Genomic DNA, 19815 nt, shown 5'->3' on the forward strand with positions numbered 1-19815 from the left:
ATGGAGGCACTTCCCCAACTGAAACTCCTTTCTCTGTGATAACTCCAGCCTGTGTCAAGTTGACACACAAACCAGCCAGTCCACCTGTTCTCTGTAAATCCTTGATGATTATTCACTCACATACTTGGTCCAGGGGCCATCACTTGTCAAATATCCACAAAAGGCCAGTTTAGACCATCCAAAGGCAGGGAAGTCACGCATACAAGAAGTACCAAGGGATGATGCTTCCTTTTCTACAGCCGTCCCTCCCTCCAATCATTCAGGTATCACAGGGCTGGTTTACCTTTGCCATTACCAAACTTATAATTGCTTCCTTATTCCTCTTGGTGTATAAAAAAGGATTGGTAAGGAGGAGGAGGAGGAGGAGGAGGAGGAGGAGGAGGAGGAGGAGGAGGAGGAGGAAAAGAAAGAGGAAGAAGAGGAGGAAACAGGAGGAGGGGAAGGAGAAGAAGTCATTATTCTAACTACAGGATTTTAAGATTTTAAAAGATCTGAAAAGAAAACAATTCAAAACATCTTTCCCCATGGACAAACCCTGCCCTCAGAAACCCTGTCTAGCATCATGAACAGCCACAGTGGTAGGGGGCCAGGCTTGCAGATAGCTGAGGCAGCCAGAGTGACTGAGGAGCCATCTCACTGTCCCACATGACTGAAAACACAGCAGCTTCCCAGAAATGCCACAAGATAGAACTAGGAAAAGAATGAGCCTGCTAACCTAACTTAGCTCTGAGCGTGTTCTAGAAAGAGACAATACATCCAAGAACACCTCTCATAAAGTTCCTATTACTCCTTCCAACAGACAAAGCCGAGGGGAAGAGGAAGAGGATTACAGGCAATCCAGTGCAGAAATAACAAAAGTTAAGTCTCAATAAATGGTGCTCATTTCTAAAGCTTGAATTCATTATCAAGAAATATCAAAAGGTTAAGGTTAGAAATCTGATGCCAGGCGGTGGTGGCGCACGCCTGTAATCCCAGCACTCTGGGAGGCAGAGGCAGAGGCAGGCGGATTTCTGAGTTCGGTGGCCAGCCTGGTCTATAGAGTGAGTTCCAGGACAGCCAGGGCTATACAGAGAAACCCTGTCTGGGGGTGGGGGGGGGGGGGGAGGAAAGAAAGAAAGAAAGAAAGAAAGAAAGAAAGAAAGAAAGAAAAGAAAGGAAAGAAAGGAAGGAAGGAAGGAAGGAAGGAAGGAAGGAAGGAGAAGGAAGGAAGGAAGGAAGGAAGGAAGGAAGGAAGGAAGGAAGGAAGGAAGGAAGGAAGGAAGGAAGGAAGGAAGGAAGGAAGGAAGGAAGGAAGGAAGGAAGGAAGGAAGGAAGGAAGGAAGGAAGGAAGGAAGGAAGGAAGGAAGAAGGAAGGAAGGAAGGAAGGAAGGAAGGAAGGAAGGAAGGAAGGAAGGAAGGAAGGAAGGAAGGAAGGAAGGAAGGAAAAAAAAGAAATCTGATGGTAGAATACTCGCCTAACACAGACGAGACCTTGGGGTTCAATCAGGAAAAGGAAAAAAAGAAAATATTAAGATGTATTGCCAAAAACTTTGCTCAAAAGGAAACTCCACACTTCATGTTTCACTAGTATATTCTAGTAAACATTTGAAAATGGCATGAGCTTGCACAAAGTTTATCAAAAAACAACAGGTTAACCATTGACTCTTCGTTTTTAAAAATGTTATGAAGCCAGCTAAACCTAAGCACAAAAATTTGACAAAGATATAAAGACAGACAACAGAGAAGAAGTAGGGAGGATACAAGTCATTATACTTCACGAGAGATGAAAAGTTCTTTAACAAAATAGGAGTGTCATGTCCTAGGACAAGAACACTCTATTAAGTCATCACACTTGTTGGGCATGGTGGCACATGCTTTTAACTTCAACACTTGGAAGGCAGAAGCAGGCAGATTTCTGTGCGATCAAGGCCAGCTTAATTTACAAAACCAAGCCAAGGCTACATAGTGAGACCTTGTCTCAGAAAAAACAAAAAGGAAAATAAAGGAAGAAAGAGAGAAAGAGAAAAGGATATTTAGACTGATCTTCTGGAGCTGGATAGATCCCTCAGTAGTTAAGAGAATTTTTTTCCCTCTCCCAGAAGACCCAAGTTCAATTCCCAGCATTGATAGAAGATCACCATGCATGCATGCATTGCACTGACAGATATGCAAGCAAAACACTCATAACAGAGAAATAGAAAATAAGTAGCAAAGCATGAGACTAGGATATAGACAGATATACAAGTCAGAGAGGAACAATTAGAAAGTAGAGGGCTGGGTATGGTCATTCCTCTAACCCCAACTAGGAAGACTAACCTAGAAGACCACTATGGATGCAAAGCTAGTCTGAGTTCCACAGTGAGTTTGAGGCAAGCCTTTGCAGCAGTGAGATCCTATCTCAAAAGTGCACACTTTTGTGCATGCACTGAAACTACACTCATAAATAAAAGGCTTTTGGACTTTTGACCAAGGAAACAGGTAACTAAATGAATGTTTCGCCAATAAATGCCGAATACATCAACTCTGTATCTTGAGCCAAACACAAAATCAATATGTACAGATCTACATGTGTATAATCAAAAGCTACAAAACTTCTAGGGTGAAAAAAATGTCTTAGGCAGAAATTAAAAAAAGATTGACAAATCCAATTTCACAAAAGAATTATTCTAAAGATACCATTAAGGAAAGTTGGATGACAGACTGTGGAAAACAGTTATAGGACAGCTACCAGAGAAAAGACATCCAGAATATATCAAGAAAATAATCCTACACAAAACCAACGATTCAAGTGTACACTTCACAGATAAGATATCCAAAAGCACATTAAGAGCCATACATGTTGCTAGAAGTTAGCTCCATTAGTTAGGAAAGGGGCTGCCTAGCGTGAGATCTTGCTTCTATCCAACTGCTGACCACATGGGCAACTGAAGAATCTTGGATCCACCACTGGAAAGAGCCTAAGACATAAAACCTCTCCAGAAAACAGTAGCAGTTTTATTTAAATCTTTATTTCTATTCATCTGCATGTATGTATGTATGCATGTATGTGTAGAGCACTGTGCAGGTGAGTGAGTGTCCTTTGAGTCCAGAAGGCATCAATGGCCAAGAGCTGGAGTTGCATGCAGAGTAAGTTCCATCATAGGTCCCGGACCCAAACTCTAGAAGCCCTCTAGAAGAGCAGCCAGTGCTTTTAACAGCTCAGCCATCTCTCCAGGCCCTAAATAATTTTCATTTTTATTTAATTAGTTTGTTGTTTATTGTTTATTTATTTTTTGTTTTTGAAGACAGGCGTTCTCTGTGTAGTCCTGGCTACCCTAAAACTAGATTTATACAACAGACAAACCTTAAATTCTGAAATCCACCTGCCTCTGCCTCCTGAGTGCTGGGACAAAAGGCAAGTGTCACCAGGCCCAGCTTAGTAATTTTTAAAAAACAGAAAAACTTACTTTGAAAGTGACAGTAGAAAAAAAAAAAAAAAAGAAAGTGACAGTAGTATTTACTCTCTTGACTATGACAAGTTTCAATATGTATGTCTCTAAGCAGGTATACAAGAAAATTAATACTTTAAACACTCCAGTGGATGATGCATTTCTGTACCTATTAAGCTATAAAAAATGTTTTACTCTTGGCATGTGCTAGTATACTAGAGCACTCATTAAAGAACATTATGAACCTTCCTGGTGACCAGCATAAACATAGAGTGTATCATCCAAACTGGGAAATATATGCAAATTAAAGTGGGATCTAAAAGTAAGTAATGGTGTTACAGCACCTACAGCCAGTTGTATGAATTGGCATTGCCCTGGACAAATCAGCATGCAGACTATGGGTACCACAAACCAGCAATGTAGTCTCAGTATGATTAGATTTCTCCTGAATAGAGCAAGCCCTGAATTAAGTTCACTCATCAGAAGGCAGCCTGAGGCTGGCAGCAGGTTGTACCCTTGTCCTTGCTTAACACTTGAGAAATAGGCCAGCGGGGCTGAGTGTAGGGCAAACACCAAGGCCCCCATCTCCAAGGTCTTGTCACTTCAGCTTTTTCGTTTGTTTGAATGAAGAAGTCAAAGAAAGTACAGAGCAACCCCTACTCCTAATTATCTTCCAAATGTCTGTCCTGGTCCTCCCTTAATAACCTTTGCAGCCATGAACAATGAGCCCATAGAAGAGGCTGTGCCAACTTCTCTGAAGCAAAGTCCAGCAGGGCGGGGGTGGACTGGACCTAGCCCTGGGTGCAGCCCTGCACAAAGCACTTTTTACAGCAGGCTGTATGGAGGGCACCCTTACATCTCTCTGAAAGGTAGCACCCACAGCTTCTACAGTACTGTCTGAACATGGAGATTCACACAGTGCATTTGCGTTTTCCTCAGATGGACATAACACACACTGAATCAGTAAACAGCAATGACAGAAACAATCTGTTTCAAGAAAATAAAGAGATCACACCACCATACTGTAAAATACTAGGCACTCTGGGACAAACAGGTAGGATTTTTTTTCCCTATAATTTCCTAAAAAAAAATATATCATATTTCTAAGGTCAAAGATAAGACAGACAGGACTTGGCTGTCACACAATAGGCACATTTATCAAAAAGCACTCAGTAAAACAACTATTTATTAATTTCATAGGCACTCTAAGAAAGATTCAATCAGATCCAAGGCCTTTCCATCTGTCAAAACCCCTGCATAAAACTATTAGAGTTTTGAATACAGTTAATGGTGGTTATTCAACTGTCTGCTTCTCTTTTCTCTGCCATTTGTAAAAAAGACAAGTGAATATTAACAATAAACACACATTTTCATAGACACACAGTCTATAAACAGCTTAGATTTTGCCCATGGCAATCTCAGGCAAGCAGCAAGACCTCACACCCAGACCCTATTCCAACCTACCTGGTTGCCAGGGAGACCAGTGTCTTCTCTCTGCCTAGAGTGACTATGAGGACTGGCCTAGGCCTGGCTTGTGGATCAGTTGTATTCCAAGCATAGGCACTGCCTTCCACAAAGCCACACACTTAGTAAACACATGGCCACCAACCTGGCACAAGGCCAGGCCCTCTTCCTGCTTCTGGATTTGGAAAGCACAAAATGAATTCTAAAGCATGGAGTGTGTTTGGGGTAAAAGTCCCTTTGGTTTTTTGGTTCTCACAAGCTCCTGGGGGGCCTTAACTGTGGCCCCATCCTGTGCCAACAGCAGGCCACCCCAGGCTTACCTGACATCATTTTTTAGGAAATTATATGGGAAAAAAAAATCCTGTTTGTCCAAGAGTGCCTAGTATTTTAGAGTATAGTGATGTGATCTCTTTATTTCCTTGGAACCACAAATGTACCAGTGTAAAGCTCCAGTATCTGAGAAGTGCCTGACATCTCAGCTGAGGCATGGCATGCGGGGCCATGGGCAGGTTCCCTGGAGCCCTAGCTAAGCATAAAAAGGGCCCCATCCCAGTGGAGAGGCAGGGGCTCCTGACTGTAGGGAAACAACACCTGGCCCACACAATTACTCCAAGGACCCTCAAATACTTGCCCACTTCAAGCCCAGGTCAACAGTCATAGGAACCAGGAAGTCTTTCCTAAGGGGAAATCTGCCAAATATGAACAGTTTTCCTTTCTCCAAGCCAAAGCTAGGGATTTTGCCCAGGAAATATGAGAGATCTAAACAAGCTGAGAAGGAAAACTTATGTTAAAATCTAGATAAAGGTCACAGTTTCTCACAACGGAACAGCCCTGACCACCCTCAGGCTGGCATCTGCTGGAAACAGATGAGAAGTTCAGGGCTACCAGGAAGATACCACTCACCCACAAGTCTAAAAGCCAAACAGTACTGAACAATTCTTCTAACCCACTATAAAGCTCCTTTATTCTTAGCTAGCAATTAAAGAAAGACATCTCTTAGGTATAGTTATACAGCCCAGATTGACCTCAAATTCATAATCATTCTGCCTCAGCCTCCAGGGTCTGGGGTATATCTTTGACTATCACCCTTCTTTATTACTTTTGAGGTCAGTTCTCTCCTTCTCTCTGAACTTATGACTCAGGTTTCTCAGCGAGGGTGGAAGCCAGCAAGCCTCAGAGGCCCTCCTGCTCCTTCTCCTGAGCAGGAGTTACTGGTGTGGGTGAAGTGCTAGCCTGCTCTATGAGTTCTCAGATCCAAAGCAGTCTTTAGTATCTATTCAACAACTAACTGCTGAGTCATCTCATACCCTTCCTCAACATCTGAACACGAAATTATACCAGTGACACTCCAGTAGCCTTCCATGCCTTCAGCCTCAGACTGGGGCTGCATTTACTGTTGTTGGCCCCCCTTTAATTGAGAGATCTAGCTTTTTGAACTGTACAGCTACTGGTTTCTCTGGGCCTCTAGCAGACCACCACTGTGGGACAATTAATTCTCTGATCACATACAGATCCCTCTACAGTGTCCACACTCCACCAACTCCGTTTCTTAGAAGAATCCTGACATAACACTTAGGCAACAGGTGCTACTGTTCAGCTCTATCTATAAAGTCAGCCTCATTCAAAATTTTGTGGCATTCCAATAAATCAAACTAAGTGCTTAGTTTCAACACATTAAACTCCATAACTTTTCTGCTTAGCAGGGGGTAAGCAGAAGTGGAAATGAAAGGTGGCAAATGTTCAGAATGTTTGGTGCCAACACAACAGCATCTTATACCAACACATTCTCATCGCAGAGATGAGGAAACCTAAAAGGATAAAGACTCTTCATGTTCTAGGCCACAGAGCTAACAAGAAAATCTTAACACATACCTGTAATCAAGAGACTGAGGTAAGGATATCAGACGTTCCAAGCTAGCCTGGGCTACATAGTGAGGTCATGCTTCAAAAATCAAATAAACAAGGAAGGTCTCATAAAACTTATGGATACTGTTCATATCTTCCATAGTCTTTCCTTGGTAAAAGAGTCTTAAGCCCAGCTGTAAGAACTCACTCCTCTGTGTGAACAGCAGAGTCATTCACACCTGGTTACTTCACAGAAATAGCTATAACACATTAACACTGAGCCCACCAGGTCTCTACCACAACAGCTATACCGGGTGGTCTTATGACCAAGTGCTGGATCAGGTAGAGTGAAGGCAGCCATCGGAAGCATCAACCCGTAATGTGAGGACATCACATTAAGGGTTTCACCATGGGATTCTTTTAGAAGTCTGGTGAAGCCTGCAGACCCCTTCCAAGACTGTCTCTAAGATTTAAAAAAAAAAAAAAAAATGCCAGTACTCCAGAGACTGAGGCAAGAAGAGTGTGACTTCAAGACTATCCTAGGCTACATAGAGATCCTATCTCAAAATAATAAATACTGGATATCATTATATTAAGTGAAATAGCCAAACTCTGAAAAACAAATAATTGCATTTTCTTATATTGAACCTAGATTCTACACACACACACACACACACACACACACACACACACCATGAAAGCAGAAGGACTATTTGAGAAAAGAAAAACTATTGAGGGAAGAGTAGGTGAAGAGCACTAAATGGCATTAAATGGTGCCCTCTAGGCATATCTATGGTTTGATTCAAAAATCTATAAATAAATCTTATTAGGAAAACAGCATCTGCAGATATAATTAAGTTAAGGACTATCTGAATGGGTCTTAAAACCAGCAAGTACCCTTACAACATAGAAAACATGGAACAAGAGAAAATCATGTGAAGGCAAAGGGTGATCTGGAGTGAGAGCGCCACATACCTGGAGCTGCTGGAAATTAAGGCCACAAGGCAGAGCAGAGCCTCCCCTGAGGGCTTGAGGGGTGGAGCTGCCAACACCTGACTTCTGGCCTTGTCAAATACATTCCTGTAGTTTTAAGTTGTGAGAAATTTGTTAAGGAAGCCACAGGACACTAACACAGCAGTCGAACCTCATTCTAATATGCACTATTCTTATTTCCTAACACAACTAATAAAACAGACTTCCTTTTATACAGACAGACAGGAGGAGGTGTGAGGACACATCAAAGGTCTAAGCATGATCCATCTAAAACGATGTCAAGTAGTGCTAGTGATCAGAAACACATGTGTACCCAGCACTGCCTTCTTGGAACAGGAGACTGTCTCTACTCAGCCTGCAAGATGGATAGGCAGAGGAAGAAATTGCACCTCTTCTAAGCAAAGGAGGCTGAGAGAGGGAGCCACCTTGCAGGGAACCTACGTTAACTGACACACATGTCCGTTCCTTGATGTGAGATGCTTTTCTAACAATATATGGCTAGCCAGACACCCTCAATTCCTAGTACTAGGAGTAGTAACTGGCCAACTGTGACACCCAACAAGGTGAAAGACTTGTCACTATAAATTGCATCCTCACAAAAGTTCATGCCAGGAGGGATTTATCACAAACCAGTAAATAAAGCAGACACACAGAGACACATGCGCACACAGTGCCTGGTTCTGTTTGGGCTTTTTCCTATCCTACTTACTACTGACCACAGCTAGTTCTTTCATATCTCAGTTGTGAGACCTCTTCCAGAAGAGAGGAAACTTATCCACCCTATATATTCCCTTAAGGTTTGCTACAATATAAGACTGCCAAAAAAAAAAAAAGTAAAATCAAGTTTTTCTAAAATTTACATGGTTTTCAGTTTATTTGTTTCACTTTAGAAATCTGATAACCAGTGTGAGCCTTCCTTGCTGTCAAATGAGTCCTACATTCTCTGCGAATAAACAGGCTTTTGAATTTGCTACTGTGCACAGACACACAGAGGAGAACCAGTGCTGCCCTGCCTGCCTCAAAGATCCCTACCCAAACATGAGGATCCTAATCCACAAAGAGTCAAGAGGTCCCCATACCCATATTGAAGCAGCAGGACATATATGTAGCTACACTCAGAGTCAGTCATTCCAGAGGTGAACTGTTAGGGCCTTAAACCTGGCCTTAAACTTGAGATAGCCTAAAACTGTCACCAAGGACACCAATAACTAAGTAATGATTCAACCTCACATCGGTAAAGTACCTTCAATCAAGGTCCTAAACTTATCTGTCTCCCCAAATCCTAGGCAGCCTTGAACGATCATCCATTTGTAATTTAGCTTCAGAGCCCCTAGAGATAGTGTGGGGACTTTTGAAGTTCCAAAAAATGCTCCAGTACAACCAGGCATGGGACTACTACTCTGAAGAAGCAGAGGACAGCTTCCAAAGCACAGTATGGGCAGAAAGTTAGCTTCCACACAAGTAGCTTCATATGACCTCCAAGAAAAGGACAGGTCTGGTATATGGTATAGGGAGCCCCCTCCCCCAGACACCAGTACATATGACACTTTCTAAAAGCAGTGGCTGAAGCAAGACCATGCTAGAGCACATCAGGGGGAGTGAAGGTGGGAAACAGAAAGACAAACCTTCCAGCTGCAACAGTGAAGAAGCCAGGAACCTCTCAAAGATTTATGGCACTTCTTAAATAGCACAGAGAATGACTCTTTAATGATTTTCTATTTCAAGAACATTCTAGTAAAATGTTCTTTTCTCTTTAAGGTTCAACTCAACTTGATATTGATTGCTGCCATGACCTAAATGGTTAAATGATATGACTATAAGGCCTTGGGTCTGGTAAAATTGAGAACAATATATGGCAACTGGGTTCAGATATTTGTTACTCCCCAACAAAAAAACTGTGATATTTCAGAAATGTAATGATACTAAAGTAAAAAAAGCTCTAGTTAGGTGCAAAAGGATGTAATAAGTTAATTTACTGCTCTTACTTCTGACTACCCAGTAGGTACCTATCATTCTGATAATAACAGCAACCACTGTACCAAGCCTTCATTGACTCATTAATTTAGAGCTCCTGGAAACCCAAAGGCCTCATTCCTTGGAAGAACCTACAGCTCAGAGTCACATGACTCACTCAAGGTCACCAGCTGATAAACCTAACACAGGACTTCTTCTGATTTACAGTCTAAATTTTAAATACTATGTTTTATAATTGTTTCAAACTGACAAAATCTCTGTGTTATCCTTCAAGGATGCTCAGTGTTTTTGGAAATTAAGAAAACAGAAGAGAACTGAGTGTAGAGATACAAGGCTGTCAGCAACTTGAAGGTAGAGGGGCAAGAAGAATGAGACTTCAAGGTCATCCTCATCCACATAGTAAGTTTGAGGCCAGCCTAAGCTACGTGAGATTGTCTTAGAAAAGGAAGAAGTGAAAGGCCACAGAGATGGCTCAGTGGTTAAGAGCATTTGCTGCTCTTGCAGAGGATACAAGTTCTGTTCCCAGCAACCACAATCATCATAATTCCAGTTCCAGGGGAGCCAATGCCCTCTTCTGGCCACCCTAGGTACCAGGCGCCCACATGATACACATATAAATACTCGTATACATAAATGAATGATCTTTTGTTTAAAAAGAAAAGAAGAAGAAGAAGAGAGGGGGAGAAGAAAAAGAAGAAAAGGAGAGGAAGAGAAATATGGCCTGTAACCCAGGCTCCTTACCTGGTGAAGGAAACCTAGATGTTAAGCAGTCAAAGGCAGATCTTGGGTTCCTCTGGAGACCCACTGTGGTTTTATTTCCAGTTCTCCACAAAAATATAAGTTTAATAAAAAGAACTCCTCTCCTTGTCTGATGACCTTTAGACCTCAAATATATGTGCTAGGGAAGCCCCCCAAAATCACTGCTGAATCAGTGACCAAACAAAGTTCCCAAACAACAAGACAACGTCTACAACCCATCAAGCAGATAGAAACAAAGCTACAAGAGGACTTGAGGAGCAATATTCCTAAATTACAAGAGATTAAAAACCAGCAATGCTGTCATTGATATTTCTCATATTTACAGTGAGTAATTAAATGATAGATGCTTATAGATAGTATGGACTGACAAGACACAGAGAAAACTAACACAATGACACTTACTAGGAGCCAGAGAGGCCAAGAAGTCAATTAGAGTGGTACACATTCTCAAGCTGGGTTATACACAGGAACCCATGAAGTGGCTCATGCATGAACATACCACTGGATCAAAAGTGAAAACAAACAAGCAGAGGAAGTAAAACCATCCTTTTGGTGGTCTAAATGAGAATGGTGCCCACAGACTCATCTATCTGAAAGCTTAGTCACTAGGGAATAAGATGCTGGAAAGAATTACAAGGACTAGGAGATACGGCCTTGTTGGAGGAGGGGTAGCCTTGACAGACCAAGGGTATCATGAGAGTAAGCTTTCAAAGTCTCAAAGGCCCAAGTACATTTTCTCTTTCTTCCCTCCCCTCCTCGTCCCCCGACCCCAGCTGTGGATCAGGATGTAGCTCTCAGCTACTGCTTCAGTGCCGTGTATGCAACCATGTTCCCCGCCATGATGATAATGAACTAAGCCTCTGAAACCGTGAGCAAGTTCCCAATTAAACACTTTCTTTCACAAGAGTGCCTTGGTCACGGTGTCTCTTCACAGCAATACAACAGTGACTAAGACAATCCTCAAACTGCCTCTACCTCAACCTGGATTTCATCAGATCTACTGTAACTTTTGTGCCTTCAAGGCTCAAAGAAACAAATCCTTTCAAAAAAAAAGAAAGGGATCCTAAAGTCATCCTGACAACTTCTACTATATGGTGTCAATCAACATTACACAGTAGCAAAAAAAGGCCAAAGAACAAGAGCCAAGAAGAAAACTAAACAGAAAAGATATGTAAAAGAACCAGACACCTGAGTATTCTGACACAGACTCTAAAATAAATGCACCGAGTGAAACAAATGCACAAAGCAAAACAAAACAAAACTGGGACTTCAAAACCTTGAGAAATCAGAACCAATGCGATAGCTGAGCAGGTAAAGTCACGTTCCACCAAGCCTGACAACCTGAATGTCATTCCCAAAATCTACAACGAAAGGAGAGAGCTGACTCTCCTCAAAGCTGTCCTCTGACCACCTCATACATACCAAATGCACATACACTTTATATTTTTGAATATATCTTTAAATAAATAAAAACCAAAACATAAGCCAGGTATGGTGGATCCATAACTGTATTTCAGCACTTAGAAGCTACAGTTGAAGGACTACCAGTTTAAACTAGTGGGCTAGTTTAAACTATATAGCAAGACCCTATCTCAGATAATAAGACAGACTCTATCTCAGATAAATCACACACACACACACACACACACAGGTTACCGAAAACAGATGCACAAAAGAACAAAAGGGCTAGAGAGATGTCTCAGTGGCTAAATGCACTGCGTTGCATTGGATTAGTGTTCAGTTCTTAGCACCCACAAAGCAGCAGCTCACAACTACCTACATCTCCAGCTCCAGGGTCAGTCCAATTCTTCTGACAATTCTGGTGCCTATACACATACACACATAATTAAGAACAAAATAAAATCATTTTAAAGGCTGGAGAGTGGCTCAGCAGTTGACCGAATGTCCAGTTCTTTCAGAGGACCTGAGCTCCCTGGCAGGCAACTTGCTGCCACCTTCACTCCAGGTCCAGGAAATGTGGGGACTCTCTTCTGGCCTCTGTGAGTACTATATGCACACGGTATGCACAAGCTCACAAGACACACACAGACACAGACACACACACACACACACACACACACACAGAGAGAGAGAGAGAGAGAGAGAGAGAGAGAGAGAGAGAGAGAGAGAGAGAGAGAGAGAGGGAGAGGGAGAGGGAGAGGGAGAGAGAGAGGGGGGAGGGAGAGAGAGAGAACTGTTTTAGAAGGAGGAGGAGGCGACAACATAAACCAGGTGTGATATCAAATACCCAAAATCTCAGCACCCAAAATGCTAAGGCAGGAGCATCAGAAGACTAAAGCTAGCCTAGGCTGCATAGTAAGTCCCAGGCCAGATGAGGACCAAGTGGTCCTATTAAAAACTCCAGAAAGAGACTGGGAAGACGTCTCAGGTATTATGAGCACGCACTTCTTCAGAGAACCCAGACTGCATTTCTAGCCACTACAATGGCAGTTCACATACACTATAACTCCAGTTTCTGGGGTCTGATGCCCACAAGCATAACCATGGCACAGGTGTGCTTAGGCACTCACACACATATAAAATAAAAATAACTTAAAAAACAATAAAAGTTCTTGGGATATAGTTCAGGGTATGGTAGAGTACTTACCTAGCATGCATAAAGCCACTGGGTCAATTCCCAGTACTACAGAAAATAAATTAAAAAGTAAATGAATCCCTGAGCTATGGAGGCACATGCCTTTAATCCCAACACTTGAAAGGCAGAGGCAGATGGATCTCTGTGAGTTCAAGGCCAGCCTGGTCTACAGAACTAGTTCTAGGACAAAGAAAACCTGTCTTGAAAACCAAAACAAAAAGTAAATAAATCACACCAAGCCAGGCAAAATAGTGAATGGCTCTAATATCAGCTAAGGTAGGTGGGTGGGGACAGGAGGATCAGCAGTTTATAGTTGGTCTTGGCTACCTATCAGTCCAAGCTAGCCTGAACTACAGGAAACCTCTCAAGGAATGAAAAAACCACGCCGAGCGGTGGTGGCGCATGCCTGTAATCCCAGCACTCTGGGAGGCAGAGGCAGGCAGATCTCTGAGTTCTAGGCCAGCCTGGTCTACAGAGTGAGTTCCAGGACAGCCAGGGCTACACAGAGAAACTCTGTCTCGGAAAAAAAAACAAATCCAAAAAACAAAAAACAAAAAACAAAAAACAAAAAAGGAAGGAAAAAACCCACAAATCCAAGAACAGGTCACCTATATTATTAGTTCTCAAACTGTGGGTCATGAACCCTTTGAGGGTCGCAAATCAGATATCATACCTATCAGGCATTTATATTACATTTTACAGCTCATAACAGTAGCAAAAGTACTATTATAAAGTAATTAAATGGCTGGGAGTCACCACAGCATGAGGAACTGTATTAAAGGACTGCACCATTTAAAAGGCTGGTAACCACTGACCTTCATGGTTTAGATACCTTTCCCCAGTCAGTGCGTGAACAACAAAACTAATGGACAGAAAGCACAAACACACTAAGGACAGTGAAAATAAAGGGGCCATGAGGAAAGCCCAGCTAGTTAGATAACCACAGGTAAAGCCTGAAGCAATTACGCCAACGGAAAATACAGAGGGTCCAACACCAGCACCAGCAGTTCATCCACACCTAAAATGATGCGAAACCAACACCTACCCAAAATCTTCAGTCTCTTAACATAAGGAGGTCACCCACCTTCACAGAGTTATAGAAGAATAATCTGAGAACTTAGGGGGCAAATACTTCCTGTGTATATGAGCTAGCTTAGTAATAGAAACATATGCCATAAAGGTTCCAGTGCCACCACTAGAGCGAGTCCTGACACTGCTACCATCAGCTTGTGAGGCCAAAGTTATAGTCTTACAAGAAAATATTATATAAATAATATGCACATTTAGATCAACTGTGAGAGAAGAGTCACCAAGAGAGTTTTCAAGAGAAAAAAAAGTATCAGTCTAATTTCAAGAAGGACACAGGAAAAGACTGAACAAAGATGACACCAGAGTGAATGGTTAGTTGCCTCTGAGGCTTTAGAACTTTTGAAAAAAACAAACAACAACAACAAAAAACCACTACATAACTGTTACAGACTTGGAAAGGAAAGGGTTCAAATGTATTAAATAAAAAACAAAAAGAAGTATATCAAAACACTAATATTCTATGTTGTGAGAGTGAATTATAGTTGCTTTTCAATTGTCTTAATATAAGCTTTTCTGATTTTCCCAAATTACCACAAAAATAAGCCAGGTGTGGTGATGTAACCCTTTATACATCTTTAATCTCAGTACTTGGGAAGCAGAGACAGGCAGCTCTATGTAAGTTTAACGCCAGCCTGGTACACCTAGTTCCAGGGAAAACAGAACTATATAGAGTGACCCTGCCTCAAAAAAACAAAGAAAGAAAAGGAGGGAGAAAAAGAGAAGGAAAGAGAAAGAAGCAAGCAAGCCTCTATATAAAAATGTAATATATAAGCAGCAACACCTTAAAACATTTCATTTGGACCTCCTTGCTTTGTGCTTACATTACCAAATTCTGATTAATCTCCTGACACAGTACTGCTTTCAGCATGAAATTCAACATTTACCAGAAATGACTCCAATCAGGAAGAGGATGAGAAACTCTAAAGTACTTCATGCCACATTCCAACAAGAAAGAAAAGCAACCTTGGAGAAGGATAAGGGTGTGGCTTAGAATCTTACCGTGAAACTGTTGTTGACATTTTTGGTGCTGGATTCTGCCACGCTGGCATCAGTCAGGTCTACCTCATCAAATATAATCGACTGGAGAGAGATGCAAACAGAAGGTTTCAGGCAAGCTAGGGCAAGCACTGGTGATGCTACGCACATCCTCCCTACCCACCCCTACAAGCCCAGGTTCCTTGAAACGTCAACATCTGATCAATATACCATGTGAAATTCATGCAACCGCCTGCCTGCCTGCCTTTCCCAAAAAGCAAGGATCACGGGTAGTCTGTGGCTTTCACTCCACAGAGTTCATTAGTGGGTACAGTGCAACAATGCTGACCTTTCCTTCTTGTGTTTCCCTTTTAGATGTGAGACAGCCAGTCAGGATCCAGAGTTAGAGGATTCCTCTGGTTTGGGTTTCTCCATCAAACTTGGAGAAATGTTCCAATTAAAACAAATACTGTAGGGGCAAGAGACAGACCCTACAAGAATAAACCCATACCACCATAAAGAAAGCCAAGGATTAGAGTATGAGGAATTTAGTCCTGGAGAGTCCAGTCAGTTCTGGGGGCTCCCTCTACTCCTCTCCCAACTAAGGCCCAAGCCACAGCCCCAACTCCTGTTTATTTCACTGTTCCCTCTATTCTAAGATGTCTGTATTTGGAATCCCTGAAAGACTAACAACTAAGAAAACCCTCCCTACCCCCATCAATAGGACTAAAATAACCATGGCTTCTAAACATGTTGCCTTGCTCCATTTCTAATTTCAGCACACTAACTCTCTAGGGATGCTTATCATTCCAGACTTTTCTTAATGCCCAAGTATTAGAACTGCCACCAACACTGAGATATGTTAGGCCTGCCAGCCTGCACACTGGTGTTTGAAGATTGACAGCATATTCAGAGCAACAACATCCCAGCTGTTCCTCTGACAACTGTATGAGGAGTCCAGCTTTGAGTCTTAACACAGCCAGGAACTCAACACCCAGGGCCAGCTGCTGGGAAGCCTAGAGATAAAGACCTGCATGTTTCTGTTCACACACTAAGATGCCCAATGACCAGAGCAGCTCTTAGCCAATAATAAAGGACCCGTGAGCCTATGGCTCCCATCTTTCTGAAGGGAAACTAACTGTAATATAGTTAGTTTTGTGACCATTTTTCCATTTCTAGAGAAAGGGGGAATGAAAAGAAATAATTTTTATGAGAAATACAGCATGCTTAGTAACAAATAAAATCTGACACCTACAATTTATTACAAGCCAGATGAGATGGGGCTGTAGTTCAATGGTAGACTCTGAATACCACATCCAAGGCCCTGTATTCAATTACAACATGACAAAAACAAGCAAACAAACAACCCTACCTAGAAATAGATGGCATGCAAGTATTTATCCTGCACATGAGTACTGGCGCTAACGGTGCCTCACCTTTGCAGTTTTAGCATAGTAGAGTGTTCGCCCTCGAAGCTTAAAGTACCTCCTCTTAGATCGCTGGAACGAGTTGTTCTGTTTGGTCAGCATGCCCTCTTTGAGGATGGTCTGAAAGCACAGAAGCACACTGTGAGCTTGCATTTCTGAGATGCCCATCGCCCTGAAACAGCCTGTCATGACTGATGACCAAAGTGTGCCCTAAGGGGCCAAGCAGCCGACCAGAAGAACAGTTCTTATTCTCTCACAGACCTTGACCTCAACACGGGCCCTCTAAGCACTGTGCTGCCAAGGGAGAGGCATTTCTCTAACAGACCATGCCTTAGAGACCCAAGGTGGTTCCTAACTATGCCCAACAGATTAGCAAAGGAGAAACTGAGGTTTGAGGGACTCCAGGAAGCAGCAGTTGGGGACAACAAAAACCAGTGCATTCTCCAGCTTCAGCATTTGGTATTTTTCAGCTATTCTTGGCCCTGCCTTCCTGTTCCCTGGCCTCCTGCCATTTCTCAGGATCTTGTTGCCAAAACTGTTCCCATCCACTGCTCTGAGTTTCAGTGTGGCTCTAGGCCTGTGTCCTACTCAGCCCTATGCATGGTTCTGAGGTCAGCATAGGCATCTGACACTCATCCCTGCCTCCCCATTCTACACTCCCCCACCCCCATGATACTGACAAGCCCATTATACTACAGGAAATATTCCCTACTCCCTGGAGAAATTCCCTTGCTCAGATAACAGCAAGTCAGAGCATGGTCCCATGTACTTGGTTCCCAGTGAACACTGATCCCAACTTACTACTGGAAATCAAACACTCAAGGAATGGCCAGATTCCCTGAACCACTCAGAGTCACCAATGCAGTCAACACTAATAACAGGCCTGGTATAGCTCAGTACAGAATGTTTGTCTAGCACACCGCTCAAGGCCTAAGAACGGTTCCATCCCTAGCACTGCAAAGAAAAAATAGCAGCAATAAGTAACATCCAGAAGACTAAGACCTGACCCCCTATCCAGGACTTTCCACACCGCGGTCATGCAGCTTTGCCCTTAAACAACTCTTAAAATCATGTCCACATAAAGAACCTGGACATTGGATTTTTTTTTTTTTAATTTTGCAAGACAGGTTTTCTTAGTTTTTTTTGGGACAGGGTTTCTCTGTGTAGCCTTGGCTGTCCTGGAACTTGCTCTGTACACTAGACTAGCCTGGAACTCATGAGACCCACCTGCCTCTGCTGAGATTAAAAGCATGCACCATCATTACCACCCAGCATTTGAGAGTGTACTTTAAACTTCCTAACATAAAAACTGAGTACACAAGACACAGAAACCTTGGGTCATCCAAATGTGTCAAAATAAAAAGACAGCACACTGTTTAACTAAGTTTCCACCATCCTATATCTCAGAGAAGAAAGGTCGAGAGACAGAAAAATATTAAACCAAACTCCCAGCTCCTTCACCCCTAAACACACAGAGCCAGCAGAGCACAGGCCATCATATGGTGCCTGAGATATACCAGCTGCCCTCTTAGACACAGTTGCTCATGCTATTCTGTCTACCTTCACCTCTGACTTCTGAAGGCATCATTTACCCTATTTCCCAGGCAGTTAAAAAATATCAAGGGAAACACAGCATGATGGCACAATCCAAGGAAGAAGCACATCCAGCTATCGTCACCAGCATGCACTACAGCAGACAAGGGCCCAAGGCCAGGACATGAGCCAGTCTGCTTTGGAAGGGCTCTGAGCAGCTGTGATTCTGGGTGCCTTTTCCCCATCCAAGCTTGCACGGATGGCATTCCTGTTAAATACATCCATATAACCATCCATGCATGCCTGAAGTACACAGAGAGAGCCTCTCCTGTGTGTAGACGGTAAAGGACTCGCTTAAGAGATCCCTTCTCACCCCAATTCAGCTTCCTTACCTTGGAAGGGGAAGAAATAGCTTCCATTTCTTTCTTAAGTGGAAATTTTAAAATAAAAATAAGGCCACCAAACCAATCTGCCAACCCAGAAAAGTTACAAATTATCATTAAAGAAATAGAAAAGTATTTCTGTATCTGCTGCTAGTTTTTCATACAAAAGAGAGGAAAAAGCAAAATTAAACCACAATCTACGCCATCACCCCTATACACAGAAAAACACACAGTCACAAAAATATGTTTCAGAAAAAGACCACAGCCTGCAAGCCTGGGCTGCCCAAAGAGACCTGATATTCTATTTATAGAACAAGCATGCTCAGAAGGAGACCCTGGTGGGTTTGCAGCGGAAAAGGATGGAGAAAGATAAAAAACAGTTACTTTCTTTGAAGCTTTCTCAGAAATTGCATTTGTCTTCTGATTCGTGCTCTGAGTACTACAGATACACTACAGGATATTTTTAAACACTCAGTCCAAGACAATTAACTTTTAAAAGTGGTCAAGAAAACTGCACCTTGAAACCATGTGCTAGATTTTGCAATGGAGGCCTGCCTGCAAGAGGCACTGGAAGAAAATGCTACTTGCCTGGCAGACCCTGCCCACCAGAGAGCCAGTGAGAGTCAGGGACAGACACAGGGAGGGACTCAGCCATGTGATGTATTCTCTTTCCTGCCTCTCTTCTTCAAACACAGACAGAGCAGGTAATAGCTCAGACAACAAACAGTTCAGGCCACAGCACAAAGAGGTATACAACACAGTATGAGGACATAGGGTACAGGGGTGTGAGCAAGGTCCCTCTGCAGACATATTTAAGGAGGTCAGAGTACATGAGCCTGAGATACTCAAAGTTGTTCCTTAGTGTACAGACAGAACGAGTGGCAAAGTGGTCGTATCACTGCTTGGCTGTTGTCACACAGGTCATGTGGCCCACACCACGGAGAGAAGACTCAGAAGCTCGCTTTAAAAATATGAGGCAGGGGGCTAGAGAGATGGCTTGGACGTTAAGAGCAGGTACCGTTCTTGCAGAGGACCAGAGTTTAGTTCCCAATACCTACATCAGGCAGTTCAGAACTGCCTGAGAGATCAGATGGCTCTAGCCTCCAGGGGTACCTCATTCACATGCACATGCACACACTCGCACACACCCACACACACCCACAATTAAAATTTTTAAATATACATACATAAACACACACATATACATACATACATATATAAATGAATGCATGAGTCAGGCAGAGGAAGAAAGGAAAAGAAGATGATATCTGGAGGAAATGACCAGTCAGTAAAGTGGATGCAGCATAATACAAGGACCCAAGTTCAAACCACACATATACAGTTCAAGCCCACATATAAAGTCTGAAATG

At 42.6% G+C, this 19815-nt stretch overlaps 1 protein-coding gene across 3 annotated transcripts in view; it reads right to left on the minus strand.

Annotated features, from left to right (window-relative positions):
• The window catches only part of Dgkd (diacylglycerol kinase delta), an 88600-nt gene that overhangs the window by 44999 nt on the left and 23786 nt on the right, over positions 1-19815 (minus strand). For all 3 annotated transcript variants that reach the window (XM_052193001.1, XM_052193000.1, XM_052193002.1), the window contains exons 2-3: positions 16539-16649; positions 15127-15207 (exon numbers count right to left, since the gene is read on the minus strand). In XM_052193001.1, coding sequence (XP_052048961.1) covers positions 15127-15207; positions 16539-16649 — 192 coding nt within the window. The remainder of the gene's footprint in view (positions 1-15126; positions 15208-16538; positions 16650-19815) is intronic.

Source organism: Apodemus sylvaticus, chromosome 9 (genome assembly GCF_947179515.1).
Source record: "Apodemus sylvaticus chromosome 9, mApoSyl1.1, whole genome shotgun sequence".
Taxonomy (NCBI): Eukaryota; Metazoa; Chordata; class Mammalia; order Rodentia; family Muridae; genus Apodemus; species Apodemus sylvaticus.